Source organism: Cyphomyrmex costatus, unplaced genomic scaffold (assembly GCF_001594065.2).
Source record: "Cyphomyrmex costatus isolate MS0001 unplaced genomic scaffold, Ccosl1.0 scaffold390, whole genome shotgun sequence".
Classification (NCBI taxonomy): Eukaryota; Metazoa; Arthropoda; class Insecta; order Hymenoptera; family Formicidae; genus Cyphomyrmex; species Cyphomyrmex costatus.
In genome coordinates, this window is record NW_017278101.1 from 1 (window position 1) to 18,624 (window position 18,624).

Here is an 18,624-nt window from a genome sequence, read left to right on the forward strand (position 1 = left end):
TGTTCCACCACCGTCATTGGTTAATCATCTCCTTGCGCAACAGCACACCTCTATTTTATTCCATCATGCTGTGGGCCTGTGGGTGCGACCCACTTGGCGCTACAAATGCTTCGAAGTTTTTGACTGACCAATCAGATGAAAGAATTATACTAATTATCCAATCAAAAAATGCTTCGGAGCATATCAAATGGACAGCAGCCTGTTTCAGCAACAAAAGTATCACGAGATCAAAATTGACGAATGGAAATTAAGAGGAAGATCAATTACATTATAAATTATTATTATTATTATCAATTATTTTACACATGCGTTTCGATGTCACGTGACTAGGCGAATTAATTGAAATAAATAATGAATGGTTTATAATTTTAATTTTTTGCCTGAAAAACAGAATTATAATTATTGTGACTGAATTGATAATATCAACAGAAGATTAAATTATAATATCTTTGAATGTATTATCTTTTTCTGCAATAATTATCTCTTTTTAAAAATATATATCCCTTTTCTAAACATTTAATTGGTTTCTTAGTAACCACGAACAAAAAAGATAAGATCATTAATACTTATTTATTTTTGTGAGATCTAAATATTAGCAAAACAACTGGATTATCATTAAATCAGGAATTTCGAAAATGTTTAAATGGAATATGCACAAGGTAACACAATATAAGTAGCACAGAAATTTTTAATAACACGTTAAATATTATTATTAATTGTCAGTAATCACCATTGCTGTATAAAAAGAATCGTAATTCTTAATCTCGTTCATACAGCTTTAAATTATTGTATTATTGAGTTAATGTTAAAATGTATATCTATTTTAATAATAAATAAAAGTGAGAAATCTAATCACATATAGAGAGTTTCAAAGTACTTTTATATATATATAATAATTAAAATTATTTTATATTTTTCCTATAAATAAAATTTCTCAAGAGCTCATATTTATATACATAAAGCAGAACTTGATAAAAACAGAACAAATCTTTTGTGCCAACTTAATAAGTAAACGTAGAATATTGAATTTTGAGAAAACATTAAGAAATCTTTAACACTCTCAAATTAGATACGTATGTACAATGCTCCATTATCACGAAGACTATTCAGCACAAACCAATCGCTTCTAGAGTGCAACAAGGAGTTCCAGAAATTTAAATTGAAGCAGGCAAAGATGCAGGTATAGCTAAAATTCGAAGTAATCCTTAAAACTTGACTTAAGAATTGTATGAGAAAATCAATATTAATGCTTGCATCGTGAATTTATAGTGTGCCGATGGGCTTCCAGTCTATTTAAAAGGTGGCTTACGCAATAAAATTATATTTTACATTTTATCAAGTGTGGTCCTTTGTAACACAATAGAATCATTCTACATACTTAGTCAAATGGCACGTCCTGATTATGTACCAAAGAGTTCATAAAGAGTTCTTTTTAATAGTAGTTCATGTTGATACTTTTTCTCTAGAAGTTCAAATATTTTATTTGATATATCGAATTTTTGTAAATTAGAATATCTAAAAATTTCATTTTATGTAAAACATAAATACATCTGGTATATTACACACGCATTCAAATGTACATACGCGACTACATACGTTCATATACATTTATGTTTTCAATATCATTTCTAACTTTGAAAGAAATTTAATAAGGCGATTATTAGATATTCTGCAAATGTCGAATTATTCATTAAAAAAATGTCGAAAATTATTTATTAGTCTATTAAATATTGCATGATAAATTCTGCAGAACATAGAAATTTATAATTTACTTCACCCTAAATTTATTTAACATATAGTTTGCTACAAGCATGATGTAATATAATCAAAAATTTCTATATAATTCAAGTAATATTAAATGCAAAAATTATAAGAAGACAACAGTGTAACTCATACTATAATTTAATGTTTACAACTTATAGATATATTTATGTCCGTAATTAATTTCAAATAATGAGTAAAAATATATGTATAATAAGTCAAAATATAATTACAAATAAAGGCTATAAAATATATCTTTGTATTGTAATTATACATTATTAGCATATTTTGGCGTATTTGTATAATTTTGCACTCATAACGACTTAAATCACATCCATGATATAAATATGATATTAAAAATTGTATAGCACTTGTTTTCTATATCGTAGGTAGGAAAGTAAAAAAATGTTGTACTTTCTATATTGATAATAAGCGAGCATATATTAAAAAATACAATATCTTATGATATCACAGAAAAACATATTTACATTATGTTACAATATTACACATTTGTTTTGCTAGTAACACTTAATAAAGTTGGAAACATTATTAAATAAAATTTCTTACAACTCATTTTCTACTTCTGATACTTTTTTATAAGCTTTCTTTTCCATCAATATTTAAAATATTTAAATTGAATTTCTATGTAACTGATTTTCTTTGATTTTCTTGTATATAACTATCTTTATTATTGTGTAAGTTGGCTGCATATTCTTTTGATAAAAATTTTTTTCTTTGTTGTACTAGAGTTTTTAAAGCTTCGTTGAATTGCAGCAATGTTTCAGCGATTGGTCTTTCCATATATTTAGCAGCAATTTCGTCGAATTCATCATCCTCCTCAGAAGTTAACTCATGTTTAATGTATTTAAATTGATCTATTATTTCTTTAAGGCTTTCTCTAGCATCTTTCACCATTACTTGACCGTCATTTTCTCCAGAATAATCCAATTCCATAGGCGAATCGCTTTCAATATGATTTGCATTACTCATATCATTTGTTTCTATTGTATCATCATGAATGAAATTTTTTTCAAATTCTTTAAACTGATTTATTATGTTTCTTATACTTTCTCTTACATTCATTAATTTAGATGTTTTAATTTTCTCTTCCTTATTCTCTTTCTCTGCAATTTTGGCCTCAGGGAATTCTGCGTTAACTTTATGTTGTGACTTCACAATCTTTTTTGCATCTGTTTTTACATCTACAATTTTGTTTTCTTCATCTGTTATATCTTCAAATTGTGGTTCTAAATTATCTTTTATTATCTTCATTTTATCTCTCTTTTGTAAAATTAGTTTCTGTTTACTAATGGTACGTTCATCATCTTTTACGTGTTCTTTCTTGAATTCTTCCATTATTGCTAACTTATCTATAAAAATGGGTGGGTCTTTTAATTCCTGTTTTGATATTTCTACTTTTTTTATCATGTGTGCTCCTTTCTTTTTCATTGATTTTATTGGAAGTTCTACATTTTTGCGTTCATCATTAACCTCTCTCCTATGTTTAGCTTCTAGCATTTTTTCTTGAATAATTTTTTTAATACTTTCTTTAATACCTTGAGTTTCCTGACGTAGATTTGTATCCTCTTTAGATTTTCCCTTAATATTTTCTTCAAATTTTGTTTTTTTATTGGATTTCACATCACTGATATCTGAAACATCATTGAAATCTTCCTGAAAATCAATAACTTTTTCGTTATTATCTTTCGAATCCGACGATAATTTATTTGCACTTTCAGTTTCCCATGTAGTGGTATTTTCTGTAGATATCATGTTATCATCTATTAAATCAAGTATTTCTACTTCTTTTTTTATTGTGTCATTTTCTTTTTTAGTCTCTTCAAATTCGACATCCGAAAAATTTTGTTCAACAGTTCTTTTTGTTTCCTCAAGTTCTTTTAATGAGTCTACAACTTTATTAACTATTTCTTCTTTGAAAGATACATTTAGTTTTATATCTTTTATATCATCTACTTGGTCTATAAAATATCTTACAGAAGTTTGTAAACTTGTTTTATTAGTATCATACTTAATATTCGATTTTCTTTTCATAATAAATATGCTAGGTTTTGTTTTAATTCTAATAGATAGAAACATATTATAATTTAATGCTACATGCGAAAATCCATCAATTGAATCAATAATATCATGAGTTTTAAGATAAGCTTTTATATTCGGTGAAAATTTGCTTCTTCCTTCTATCAAGAGATGAGTAAATTGTAGCATTTCAGGATCATCAATAGTAAGGTTTTCTTGTTTTGAATAACTGTAACATAATAAATAATCTTATTATCAAAAGTTATTATCATAATGGAGATATTAGTACAAGAGTTAAGCAAAGTAACTTACATCCAAGAAGCATTTGTCTGTGTAAATCTTGATACTCCGGTTTGTGCAGTTAATACATCAATATGCACATGTACTGGCTTGATAGAGCCTCTCTCAAGTCTGTGTAATCTAGCAATTGCTAAACCTCCAGGGTAATTAAAACTGGCCACACACAGTAGAAACATGGAAAATATAGCATTTAATGCAAGATGAGTCAAAACTGCTATCGCAAGAAAACTATTCCACGTCGTTTTTGCTCTGTTTTCCCATCTAATTTTCAAACAATAAAAAACAATTTTTTAATTATTACATATATAGCTACAAAGATTTATAATCTAAAACTTAATTCTTCATCAATGGCGATTTGATGTCTATAACTATTAATTCTAAACTATTTTGTTGACAAAAAATAAATATGCATTTATTTAAAAATATATTTATTTAAAATCATATATAATTATTAAAAGAAAGATGATATCAGCATTTATCTCTTATATTTTTACTAAGAGCAAAAAATGTCTGTATAAAAATATGTATATAATAATCGTAATTTTGTAATCCTTATAATTAAAATATATTTGAAAAAATAATGTTGGTAAATTAAAATAAAATTACTGAGGGAAAATGAATTAAATCATAATTTAAATAACATACATATACTTACATTCTATGGCAAGCAGCAGCTGCGGCAACATTCAACAATGGAAATACATATATTATAAATCTCAATTCCTTATGTGGTAAAAACGAAAATAATAGAACGAATAAGATAGCTGGAACTGCAAGCACGCGAACTCTAGTATCCCAAAACATCCCAAAAGGAATTAGAACATATGAAAATGCTAGACCTCTTGGCAGTGCTGAATAGAAGTACCATAAAAATGGTAATGTCTATTTATGCGTTAAGTTCATTTACGTACTGATATACATATTACAAAATTACAAACATATTTAAAAATCTCTAGCAAACGAAATATCTCAACAATCAAAAGTGTCTTTTTCAGAATTTATGAGATATCGCATACTATAACGTGAGATTTGAAGCCTAGCTTAGGAATCGATCATATTTTGTAACGTGATAGATCAATTTTTTCTGACATTATACAATCTAAAATTATTCTGCAAGATATTGGAAATCCTTAACAAAAAATCTTATTATTACATCTGCAAAGGATACACCCCATTCACTGCTTTTGTTAAGAATAGTATTGAAATAAAACACTTCGCCTTCCGGCCACACTAAGCGTCTCCAGAATATTGAATCTGTAGCAATAGTAAGTGCTAAGAACAATACACCAGCTGGAACCGCAATTTTAAGTAGTCTAAAAATTATTATAAAACATTATTGTGTAATAAGCAAAGTAATTTGGAAAGAACATTATAAAGATTAGATATTTTTTTAATGGTGTGAAATTGAATCGGGCTTGTGGCTCAATGAAATCCGAGGAATTTTCATGGTAATATATTTAATACATATAATGATTAGAGATTTTACTTGAAAGCTTACAAATTTGTGCAGTTTTGCAGAAGACCCCATGATGATTTTAATTTCTGTTTGTAATCTTACAGCCATATTAGGAATCAATGGTCCATGACATAATATGTAAATACCTTTGTACAGAAAGTGTCTGGCTCGCTATATTGTGTAAGAGGAACAATCCCAAAAGTATGGCAAGTTCTGTTCTGAATATTATTATCGCTGCAGCCGATGACCAGATAAACAACACGTGACTTTTCCTCAACCATCCAAATAAGGCCAGTAGTACTACAATATCATATCCATTAATTAAAAAAAAAATATATATATATATATGAAATTGCATAACAATCATTTGCTACAACATATTTTGAAATACAATATATAATTTTGGTGTAATAATTAATTATATAAGAATATAATATATTCTTTAAAAATACACTCTTTTTTCCTTTTTTATGTTTCCATTCTTATTCCATTCTTATTCCTAACTCCAAAATGACAATTTTTTAGTTGTAGCAAATGGGCAAATCGAGTTAAATGAACATTTTAATACGATAAAAGAAATGTAAAAAATTAGCAAAAATGTATATATACACATAGAAAGTTTTATTTTATTACCTAAAGGCATAGCCATTATGTTTGGCAGTGGACGACTAAGATAGTATATAAAATGATATTGTGTCACAGTTATAGCCACAAACCACTTTGTAAACTGTATCCCAAAGATTTTTTGTAAAGCTTGTCTATACAACTTGAGCGTAAATATTACCAATAGTCCCAATGTTGCCCTTACTTAAAAAAAAACATAATATTAAACCTTTTATTCTACAAAAATATATAGGATTATTATATAAAAAAAATTACTGAACTTACCCACATATTGAGCAAAAAATTTATTGAGCTTTAAGTAATTAATACATGCCACCAATGGTGAAGCAAAACCAGATACAATAATAGGTCCTAAAAAAGAACGTGGCACAACTCCAGGAAATTCATGATGATCATACTGGAAAACAATAACAAAAATAACATTAATGAAAAATTACTATTTCTTAGATAATAAAAAAATTGACTTTAGACTATATATAAATTAATATATTTTTATGGACACAACATATTTGTAGATTATTTGTTTAAATAAAAGTGTCATAATTTTAGTAAGGTGAGAGGATGAAATTTATATTACATTACAGTTACAGTGTTCAAAAACTCATGACATAATTTTAATGAAAACACAATTAAAAGTAACATAAAAAGAATAAAGTAGAAATTCTATATGTTCACTTATTCTAATTAAAACATTGTTTCAACTTAAACTGTTCAAATTACTCTACTAAAAAATTGTTAATTTTGAGAATCACTTTTCTATCAAAAAGCAGTAATATATTTACCAGAAGTGTCAATATAGAAAAGATAACACTTGAATAAAGAATGAAAAAATACGAAATCGCCCGCTAATGCATTAAATGGATTCGGAGCGGCATCAGCTGATCGCGAGTTTATAAATACGTGTATCTGGTTACTAAATATAATACGGCACTTTTTGTGCGCTGGCTGCCTAATCACAATCAGTTGGCCAGGGTGGATCAATGATCGTCGAGTAACACCAATCCGTTTAATGTTTTAGTCATTACCTCCGTTAAATTGAAGCCGTGATAGAGAACATCGTGCATCGCCTGCAGATTGAAACTTTCCTCGACTTTTGTAAATGGACAGTATAATAGGTGAATCACCGACACCAAGATAATTAGCTGATCCATGATTAATCGTACTTGTGCTTTTCATGCAAAGTATACGTTGCCACCGTTTGACCTCTTGGATTCTGTCATGATATAAATTCGACGTATCGACACAAAGAGCACTTTTTTCTTTCGTTTTGCCCAAAGCACCGCGTGTCACCGTGACGTTATTACACGGCAAGTACCACGTATACTGTTACAAAACGAAGCAATGTACAAAACTTGGCGCATGCGTCTTCTTTAGTTCTCACTCCACAAATTGATTTCTTGGTCCGATATGCATATTCTACCTGTTTTTCTTTATTTCAAGATTTTTTAAGTAAATGTCTTAACCTTTAGATAGATGCACTGACAAAATTATACAATGATTGAAGGCTTTGGAACTTTCCTTCTTCAAGGAGGCTAAATACTGGATCGTACATACAATATCTGGTCTTTCACTCGTGATATTGTAATTTCTTTTAAACAGATTGGAGGTTCCAAGAAATTTATTCGGGAGATTAAAAAGATGAAGAAAAAGTAATTCTGACTTTATACGCTTACTTGAAAGTTAAGATGCTAATATTACGGCTTTGAGATTAGTTTACGATATCTTAAGCATGATATACGTCATGATCTTAAGTACTGTACTTAAGACGATTTTAAATGTAAAAACTGACTGAATACTTAATCGGAATTTGGTCGAAGTCATTCCAGAAAAATTTATCTTTGTGCTCATTTATGTCTAGCCGAAAAATATTTCTACCTGGGGACATTTTTTTTGATGATTGACCGGGATTAATCGGCTTGACTCTCGCGCGAAAAACGAGGATTTTGTTGCGCAAGCTCACCGATAAAGAGGTGAATGATCGTCATCTGGTGACGAGAACTGAGAAGCAGCATTCATGTCTCATTTTCAGTAGATTTTCAGCAGCACAAGCAGTCTAGTCTCTAGTGCAATTCGGAATTTACGATAAACTGACGATAACATCGTGTGCATCGAGAATAAGGTAGTGCTAGGTTTTAGAAAACTTCTCTAACCTTTTACTAAACCTGGCAAAGCTGAACTATTTCGGCGTTATTTACAATTCCATTTGGTCTGTCAACTGATCAATTGCTCTCCTGCGATCTTTCGTAGATAGGTTACCGGCAAAAAATCAATCGATTACACTCTTCACGTTCTCGAACATATTCGTCCCATTTTCTATTTATCATTTTTTATTTCAAGAATTTTCTGTCAAACGAATCGTTACAAAAAAACACTTGTAATATATATTATACATATATGATGTATTATATTATACATATATTGATGTATGTATGTACATAAAATATATTCATGTATAGATGTAAATTAGTGTGTATATTAATTTAAGATGAAATTAAGAGAATAAAACATAGGGTCTGTATGATTCGGCATGCAAAGCAATTGCCTATATGAATTTTTTTTAATTTTAAGTTGAATATTTAAATAGTTTTTAATATAAAAAATTGTTATCTTTCTACAATTCTTTCTTAGATCTGTACTTGTAAATTTTACTTTTATCTATTTTTATTTACTAATTGTTTTCATATAAATATTTTCTCTATTTCGAGACTTGAATATTTAAATATTGTTTATTATGAAAATATGTATCTTATTTTTGTATTTATATAAATTATTTTTTACAATTTTTTCGTGGAGCTATACTCGTTAAAACATTGTTTGTGTGTGATATGAGAAATGCTATACTAGAACTGCTAAAATACACTGCTTTTGTTTACTAAAAGTTTAATATAAATACAAATATACATATCAAAAATGAATCAAAAACAACTTTAATATTTTCTGCGATTAAAAACAAATATTCTCTTATTTTATTTTTGAATATATATTTTTTACATACCTAGTAACCAACACTCTCAAAGGAATTATATGTATCATATCAAAAATAAAGCTTCACTCTCATTTCCTTCATAAATTCATAAAACTTGTTCGAAATAAAAAACATTTGTCTTATTATATAAGATATCAATTTCGGTATCGAAGTTAATATGATGAAAATAGAAAAATGTATTATATAATATAATAATAAGAAATAATAGATAAGTTAGTGAGATATTGACGTAATACCACTGTTTGCAGCATCGTATTTTCGTTCGTCTTCGCTGTTCCATCTTGTTTATGTTCAAAACATTTGATTTTTAAATATCCTAAAATTTAAATTGCAAAATGTCCATCAACACATACAACAAAGTCACGCACTGTATTTTCGATATGGACGGTTTGTTGCTCAGTAAGTATTGAGATATGTTTCTAACTATACAATTCATAATTAGTCTTTATCATGTTTTGTTTTTTAGATACAGAGCATCTGTATAGCAAGGCTTTCAACCACATCACTAATCGTTATGGCAAAGAATTCACATGGGAGCATAAGGCGCAAACGATGGGTTTCAAGACCAAGGATGTTGCTGGATACGTGGTTGAGACGTTAGAATTACCGTTAACAACGGAAGAATTCAAGAAAGAAATTGTTGGACTCTATCAAGAGTTGTTTCCGCATACCAATCCCATGCCTGGTAATACTCTATATCAAGATACATATATTGATATTGGACTATTCATTAGTTAATTCTGATTGAATTACTAAACAACAATCTGTGTAACAGGCGCCGTTAGATTATTGAAGCACCTGAAAGAGAATAATGTTCCAATTGCGTTAGCCACGAGCTCGGATCAAGAAAACTATGAATTGAAAACTAGTCGCTGGCAGGACCTCTTTGAACTCTTTCATCATAAGGTACTCGGCGGCTCGGATCCCGAGGTGGCGCACGGAAAACCGGAGCCTGACATATTTCTCATAGCTGCCAAGCGTTTCCCTGACAATCCAGATCCTTCGAAGGTAACGTGACAATCTAGATTCGTCAAAGAGACGATCATTTAATTGTCAAACATAGCATGTGAGATATTTTTTATTAGGTTTCAAACTACTATATTTAAAGACCAAAAGTGACTGAAATCTAAAAACTGAGTATCTTACAGTGTCGAAGATTACAAATTTCTTTTTAGTGTCTAGTTTTCGAAGATGCACCGAATGGTGTGAAAGCGGCACTTAACGCCGGAATGCAGGTCGTTATGGTGCCAGATCCGATGCTGCCCAAACGTTATACAACTGAAGCGACCCTAGTCTTAGACAGTCTTGAGAAATTTCAACCGGAAAAGTTTGGACTACCTCCATACGAGATGTAATACATCTTTCTTTGAATTTATCGTATGTGTTACGGACTCGTGCTAATGAGCCGTATATGCACGGAATTACCTCATAAATAATTTAATTTATACGATTTTCTTAGTCACAGTCTTTTTGATTTATATCTTATATTTTTAGTTGACCGATGCATTTCTCCTTTAAATTTCTTTATCTGTATCGTCGGATAGATCCCCTAGTTCATCGAAATCTTCGCGCGAACCATGACTCACAAACATTCCCGTAGAATTAGCAGTGGCGTTGCTGAATATTCCTGTGATATTTACACATGAAAATTTATTTCGCTTCAATTGCCTGTCAATTGCCTCTTTTAGGGTGTTATATGCGGCTATCATATCCCGTGAACATTGAGATAGCAGATCTGTAAAGAAAAGTCCAATTCTTACGTTTTTCTAGATATTGTAACGTAAAGTACGATAAAATATTTATTACGTTTGTAAGCCGGTTGAGTGATGTCGAACATTTTATGATAATAGTACAATTGATTGTACAGATCTGTCCCAGAATACTGAAAAAATATACAAAAGTGTATATTAATGTTGTACAGCTTCAAAGTATATAAAAATATATGAAATTGACACAATAAACTTACAACTCGATTCATAGAAACGTCCTTGCACACTGAACAATCTGGAAATTTCTTTGGGAAATCCAACGGCAGTCGTCTCGTTCTGTTGGAACAAAGTGGATTTTCGCATTCCAACCAACCACTGTAATATTTGCTAATTGCTCTTCTCATGGCAAGCTGAACTACATTCTGTATCACATTTACGTATTTCCAAGGTGGTAATTTACAATCCTGATTAGGGCACATGCTAAGTGATAACTGTCGACCAGAATGCTGTAGACAATAATATATATAAATATATAACAATATAATTCTCATTAAAAATAATCAATTTAATTAAAAGAATACTTAAAGAATAATCTTGAAATTATATAAAACACAAAAAATTAAATACAAGAAAGAAACGCACTTACAAATTCTGTAACAGTATCCTTAATAATTATTTCTGTATTACATCGTTCATTGTTGCATTTAAATGTCAAAGGAAGACAATTGTTGAACCTATCATCATTAATAGCTAGCGGTAAGTTCAGAGTTGCCTCGCAAGCTATCGTCTTAGGTTTATAAATAAATTGTAAACCTGATAAACAAATTGATATGTAAATATACTGCATTATTCCATTTCTACAACTTATAAAAACTCTGAAGTACCTAAATTGTTGGCTAAGAAAACATCGTCGATACCCTCGATTGGTTCACAAATTCGTAATACCACAGGGAATATTTGACTTAGCAGATAATAATTAACATCCACCTTTAATTTTTCATTATTCTTTACTTCGTCAATGTGATACGCCCGTTCCGTAGCACTCGCATTGGTTCCGTCCTAATATTTAAATTTTTTCTTATTTTTATATTTTTCTTTTATCGATATTTTTATTTCTATGATTCATTCAGAAAATTTATTAATTTAAATTGTGAAAATAAAAATACCTCACATATAACGTATGGCAGGGTATCACCGGCTTTCCACATTCGACCACCTGCTTTATTTAGTCTAAGTGCTACCATAACATGAGATAATTGTTTTTTATCTGGATACGCATCCGGATTTTTCGACAACTGTTTAGTAATAACAAATGATGACAGTGGCGCCGTTCCTTCTTTTACATTTTTTGCAACATTCTGTAAAATCTGAACGACTTGTTCCAAACGCGTTTCGCTTGATTGATCGCAGAGAAGTATATCCAAAATTTTTCTATAAAAGAAAAAATAATTCAAGAGTAAATTTAAATAAAATTAAAATCTCTAAAAATAACGTCAAATGTGTATTTGCTAACTTTCCAGTGTCGCAGGCTAATGGACACCAATCTCTTCTGACGATATCCAAACCTTTGTGTTCCTGTATCAATTGTATTTGACCATTTGGTAATTTCGACATCGTAACGGCAGCGTATTTCTTCTTTTGTAATAGCAATAGATATTTGAATACCCCGTCGATATCTAACTCGACTTTCTTGTATCGGTTGTTGACTTCACGCATAATCTAAAAAATATTTGACTCTAGTGATGCTAATGATACCTTTGCATAATATAAATGTAAAATGTATTATGAATTATAGTACAAAATCATACGATGGAATATCTTTCTCACCTTTCTGCCGATCGAGAAAACATCGTCATATTCTAAAATATTGGTATTTATCATTAAAGAATCGGTGTCGCCATAAATTACTTCGTACTGCAGTTTTTCAACTAAGTGTTTCGTATCTTCTAGAATCTCCCGACCTTTGGCTGAAAAACCGGTAATGCTTTAAATTATTAACATACGTTTTAAATTTTTATATCTTACCTGTTATTAAAGCGGCAAGGCCTTTAGCATAAAATCGACAATGTATCGCTCCCAAACATCCATACATGGAATTAGCCGTGAGCTTCAATGCCATTTGCCTGATATGATAATCCATTTTCTGTTCCGGTGATAGATTTGGCGTTTTCATAAGCTGTTTGATTTGCTGTCTACTTTGGACTAATTTCTGAATCTCTGTCGGAACCACACCTGGCTCCAGATTCGACTCAGGAATAGTTAATTGCTACACCATGCAAATTGCGTTTTAATATAAATATGCTGCTCAATGTTTACATGTGAAAAAATTACCTCAACGTCAGTATATGCTGCACCGGGCACAGTGGTAAAACACAAATTGTATTCTTGTATAATGCTCGGATATAGAGAATTGAAGTCCATCAAAAGTACTAGTTTGTCATAAAAACCTTTCTTCGGATCAAGTACAAGACCTCCAGTGTACGCCGCAGCCTTTCTACGTGGACCATCTAACAAATATCTGACATTAATATACAAAGCATAAATAGTAATTTCATAATAACAATATACATAATATATAAATAGCTTACTATCGTTTTGTTTCTTCTTTTCAATTTTTTTATCTGGCGTTATATAATCTTTTAAGTTAAAAGCATGCAGCAACAGATACTCATTCCTTTCCGCTCTTCCGCCTAATAGCGTCCTCGATAAAATATTACCTATATTTATTCAATTATTAATAAAAAAAAAACTAATTGTAATTAATATTTTCTATTAAAAACAAAAAATATTGAAATGTACCTGCTAAACAAGTAATTTGAAGTGCAAGTGGTATAACATTAAGATCCATCACTATGGTTATAATGTATTTTGCTTCTTTTAATGTCACATGCATTAGATTTAACAGTTTATCCGCTGTATTGAAAAATGATAGAGTTTCCGCTGGTGTGATCTCTTTATATTCATGTTCCTTTATCTTTAATACCTAAATATTTGTCAAAATTAATTGTTTGATTGTATAAATAATACAGTATTAATGTGCCGAATATGACTTACTGCGCTGCAAAGTGATTGCAGATCATAACTCCTAACTTTTAAGTTCAATTCTTTTGCCGAAACTTGTATATCACAAATTGGACGACCAACAAACGCTTGATTAAGGATTATTTTTCCCTGTATAAATATTACTAAGATTATTGTATAATCTTGTGTCAGAAAAATTATCCTCAGATGTTCACATATCAATTATATTGTATAAATATAGTTTTAGTATTATACATTATATAAAAATATAATATATTAATTGTACTATTTTAACTTTAATTTATTGAAAAGAAATAAGATATATTTTACCCTAAGTAAGGGAGGAGTCGTTGATTTTAATCTTCCCATTCTGTTCCAATTAGACACTTTCAATGCAAACATTCTCTGCATTAAAACATCAAATTGAAATGCACAGTCGTAGCCTATTATTAAATCAGGATCCACTGTCTGCATTACAGTTAACAGTTCTTCAAGTAAATCGCTTTCAGTTTCACATTTTATTACTTCGGTATTCGGAACTTTCAGAAAGGTATCACGAATTTGCCGCGGCCACGGAGTATCTCGTGGACGTGTGACAACTGTATAAAGGTGCAAATTAATATTTAGCCTTCATTAATGTTTTGATAAAATAAATGAAGAAACATCTACGATTTAAAGGTAAATGGATGTCTTACTTTCTGTCGAGGCTAATAAAAATATTTTTTTCTGTATTTAAATTACAAAATAATATTAACATTCTAAAATATCAATTTAATTATTAAAGAAAGTGAAGAAAACAATTAGTGAATGATATTGTAATGTAAAAATAAACTTACAACAAAATTGACGTTCATAAGGTGGCTTTGGTGGTTCCTTATCGACATTGTACTTACAATGAATTAATACAACAACCATAACTACTTCGTTCTGCAACTTTGCGTTTAAACACATTCTCACATTTAAAGTCGCTATCACCATTGGAGGTTTAGCTTTCTCTTGGGAACACAGCGATATATTGTCCATGTCTGAAGTAACCACCTGTTGCATTATAGTATAAAATTAATGTAACGAATTAATTTTTTATTGTTATAATGTATGTAACATATGTTTACGTACAATCTGTGGGCACCAAGCAAATCGCCCTGCAGTGGGCGATATATTCTTAATGTCTAACCAGCAAGGTCCTTTAATTTTACGTTCAATAAGCAACAGCTCTAATGCATTCACTGTTGTACCAAATACGTATTCTATCGCTGGACCCGAATAATCAGAATCGATTGCTGGATAACGTGCATTATATCTGACTTCCAAGTAGTCCGAAGTTTTCGGTGTACCCTCCTTTTCAAAGGAATAATGCTTTTTCACTTCTTTGCAATTGAACTCCATTATACGCATCTTGTTGGCGTACTCATCGAACTCTTTATATACATCCTCCATGGTAGTTAATTGTGATTCAGAGTTTTTTATCTGCCATTCACAACAATAAAAAAAACATTCATTAGTAACAATTTAAAAATACAAGTAGATCCATATATCAAATAATACTAGAAACAAAAATATAACTTTGAAAAATATACGTACATATTTTCTAGGCAAGAGATATATTCTCCTTGGTATACAATGCACCATAACACAACATGAACAGTATGTATCATAACTAGATACATAAGTTTTACCAAAGAGATACACAGTACCAGGATTCTTGTAAGGATTTTCATATGCATCTAGATAATAGAATCTAAATACTTCCTCATCTTTTATCTTGACTAGTTGCGGCGCTACTTTTGATAAGTCAACGGCATTACCAATTTTCATACTTTTGACAGAAGTTTTAGGAGTAGCAATTTTTACATCTATTTTATTTTTTTGAGATTTAATGTTATTTGCCAATGAGGAAAAGTCAGTATCCATACTTCCATCATCAAAATCTATAGTAGACAGCTGCAACAATTTTATATATAGCACTACTTTAATATAAATAATAAAACAAGACAACTCACATCTGCAACACATTCACTAAGATCCACTGTAGGACTATTTTCTTCTTCAATAATTTGACTTGCATTTTGCTTATTTGATTCTATTGATTTCTTTGCATTTTGATCTTCTGGCTTTGAATTTTCTTCAACTTTTGAACTATTATTTAATTCTACTGATTTACTTGTGCTCTTCTTCTGTGACGCATCAAATAAAGTCATTTCATCTTCATCTTCAATTATTTGACTTTCACTTTGTGCAATATTTTTAAAATTTGACGCATCAGTTTTCACTGATTTTTCAAATATTTTATCAGCTTCTCTTTGGTTTATAAATGAAGCTGTTTGTCTGTAATAAACATATATATATATACATAAAATTAAGTTTTATAAAATAACATACATGTAATAAACAGAACTCATCAACTTACGTAATGTTAGAATGAACCGTATGACAAAATTTATTTTTGTTGCTACCCGATTTAGAACTATTTGTTATCTTTTTATCAGTAGAAATCTCACTAAGCAATTCTCCCAAAATATCATCATCTTTAATCTGAACTACATTAGCATCTTTCTTAGAAGGCATATTCCTAATCATACTTTGAATATCTCCTTTCTTCTTGTTGTCCTCCTTCTTTCTTTTTCTAGGACCAGCCATGTTATTCTTCTGTTTTCTCGCTTCCTGAATACTTTCTTCATCCAGATCATCATCAAAAATTTCCCTTCCATCTTCAATATAACCGCTTTCTCCTTCAATGATTTAATATTAAAGTTTAATATATTTTTCTATATCTTTTTATATCTCTTTGAAGTAGAGATTTTTAGACATATCTTATGAAATATTTTTCAAGTACGTCACTTTTTCAATATAAATTTAAATCTGTTTTAATGATAAAATATTTTTTAGTAATTAATAAAGTAATATAGAAACCCTTTTAGTACCATCATCAACTATCCAATCATCTCGTTGACGTTTTAAAACAGTATTACTATATTCTTTCTCATCTACCTCATCGTAAACATTTTCTAGCTCTTCAATCTCGTACTTGCGCTTACTACCAGTTCGAGCTTCCTTCAATCTTTCCAACGCCGAGAGCCTACCAGTCTTATCAATCTTCTGACGCCTGGACCTGCCAGACGTAGATGCTAAAATATGATTAAGTAAACTAAAATTATAGTGATTATTTTAATAGCACATGATATAAGAACGTAATATAGTGAAATACATATTACTGTACTATGAAACAGACCTATGAAAGAATTATTCTTTCAACAATTATAAAAATATAATTACCACTTACTGAATTACCAAATATACATTATAAACTTGAAGTCTATTTCTCATATGAGCTACAGTAGTATATACTTTTAAAGTTTGAAATAAATATGTTTTTTTAGAGAGATGGAATTTGGCGAAAGAAGATTTGTAGTGCAGTTTAGTGCAGAAATAAAAACAAATCTAAACAAGTAAACAAAAGGTATGACAAAAATACAAATAAAAGATTCAAAGCATTCATAAATGTGTAACACACTTATCGTGGCGTGATGTTTAAAAAATATATTCGGTGGTACACACACACTTACCCTGCGAATCGTCCATTATATTCTTCTCGTGAAACACTTTTGACAACACTGACATGCACGCGGCATTTCACTTCGTAGTTCCATGAATTTTGGCGGGAAATAAAACTCCCAACTTTTATGTTCAGATTCTCACCAGACTGCCACCAAGGTATCAAGCCCAAAACACATGAAATGCGTAAGGCCGCAATCACACTACGCATTGGAGATTGTTAATCAATATGGCAACTTTATGCTGGATGCTTATTGGTTCAACAGTTTTAGGCCGGAATCAGACTACGCATTGAAAATTGAGATTGAAGATTGAAAATTGAAATTTGATCAATAAAGAAATTTTAGCTCCTATTATTTTGAATAGCCAAAATTCAATCTTCAATCTCAATTTTCAATGCGTAGTTTGATTCCGGCCTTAAGATTTGGTACATGAAACAGGCTAGACTGTCCACTCTCAGGTTTCTCTCTGTTTATACTATCTTATTTATGGTTCTTACTGATTCTCATGTGTGTGTGTGTATGGCTTGAAATTTCATCACTTTGACGTCAGAAATGTTGCAAGATTGCATGGTTGCAACCAGGAAGTAAGATATAAGGAGACTCCACTCCGTAAAATAAAGCGGGGAGCACAGACTTTTGCATAACGCATAAAGCATGTGCATAAGGAATTTCATTGGTCCATTTTCTTATGCATGAGTCAGTGGACCAATCAAATTCTTTATGTATATGGTTTATGCGTTATGCAAAAGTCTGTGCTCTCCGCTTAAAAGTGGACCCATTTTAGGTTTCGAGTTCAGCTTCCGATTCTGATGAGTGCGAGTAAAAGAAATGATCATTTCTCTTACTCGCACTCATTATGCGCAGCACTACTAAATTCACGAGCGCTACGAGTGTCGAGAATCGGAAACGGAACTCGAAACCTAAAATGGGTCCACTTTAGGGAATCGATCATGAAACTTTTTCCCTAGGATGAAAAGTGAAAAGTGAAAAATTTCTCCATTAACTTCAATGATAAAAATTCTCACTTTTCACTTTTCATCCTAGGGAAAAAGTTTCATGATCAATACCTAGGTCATGTCTTGTAGACTGGCGAGACCGAGTGGAGTCTCCTTATATCTTCCTTCATGGTTGCAACACTGCATCGCACAGTTTGAAATGGTTTGAAAATACGCGCAA

At 30.4% G+C, this 18,624-nt stretch overlaps 3 protein-coding genes across 3 annotated transcripts; 1 reads left to right on the forward strand and 2 right to left on the reverse strand.

Moving 5' to 3' along the window:
• Nucleotides 1-2,355: 2,355 nt before the first annotated feature.
• Nucleotides 2,356-7,514, reverse strand: Alg12 (Alg12 alpha-1,6-mannosyltransferase). Its single transcript, XM_018543525.1, is given in 8 exon segments — nucleotides 2,356-4,027; nucleotides 4,111-4,359; nucleotides 4,754-4,980; nucleotides 5,267-5,411; nucleotides 5,701-5,854; nucleotides 6,188-6,361; nucleotides 6,443-6,575; nucleotides 7,204-7,514. Coding segments are annotated over 8 exon segments (2,880 nt in total). The 5' UTR covers nucleotides 7,330-7,514.
• A 706-nt stretch (nucleotides 7,515-8,220) lies between these two features.
• LOC108776860 (pseudouridine-5'-phosphatase) lies at nucleotides 8,221-10,713 on the forward strand. Its single transcript, XM_018543590.1, has 6 exons — nucleotides 8,221-8,297; nucleotides 9,413-9,563; nucleotides 9,631-9,849; nucleotides 9,940-10,172; nucleotides 10,340-10,515; nucleotides 10,659-10,713. The coding sequence occupies exons 2-6, from the start codon at nucleotides 9,500-9,502 to the stop codon at nucleotides 10,660-10,662; spliced, it is 696 nt and encodes a 231-aa protein (XP_018399092.1). The 5' UTR covers nucleotides 8,221-8,297; nucleotides 9,413-9,499; the 3' UTR covers nucleotides 10,663-10,713.
• On the reverse strand, nucleotides 10,537-17,473 carry DNApol-alpha180 (DNA polymerase alpha catalytic subunit). Its single transcript, XM_018543589.1, has 21 exons — nucleotides 17,458-17,473; nucleotides 16,816-17,019; nucleotides 16,302-16,623; nucleotides 15,895-16,219; nucleotides 15,476-15,835; nucleotides 15,011-15,361; nucleotides 14,731-14,932; nucleotides 14,225-14,493; nucleotides 13,928-14,044; nucleotides 13,673-13,856; nucleotides 13,462-13,590; nucleotides 13,205-13,380; nucleotides 12,899-13,139; nucleotides 12,701-12,840; nucleotides 12,387-12,592; nucleotides 12,040-12,304; nucleotides 11,758-11,932; nucleotides 11,520-11,686; nucleotides 11,131-11,379; nucleotides 10,971-11,046; nucleotides 10,537-10,899 (listed from the first exon to the last, which is right to left on the reverse strand). The coding sequence occupies exons 1-21, from the start codon at nucleotides 17,471-17,473 to the stop codon at nucleotides 10,679-10,681; spliced, it is 4,395 nt and encodes a 1,464-aa protein (XP_018399091.1). The 3' UTR covers nucleotides 10,537-10,678.
• Between the last annotated feature and the right edge of the window lie 1,151 nt (nucleotides 17,474-18,624).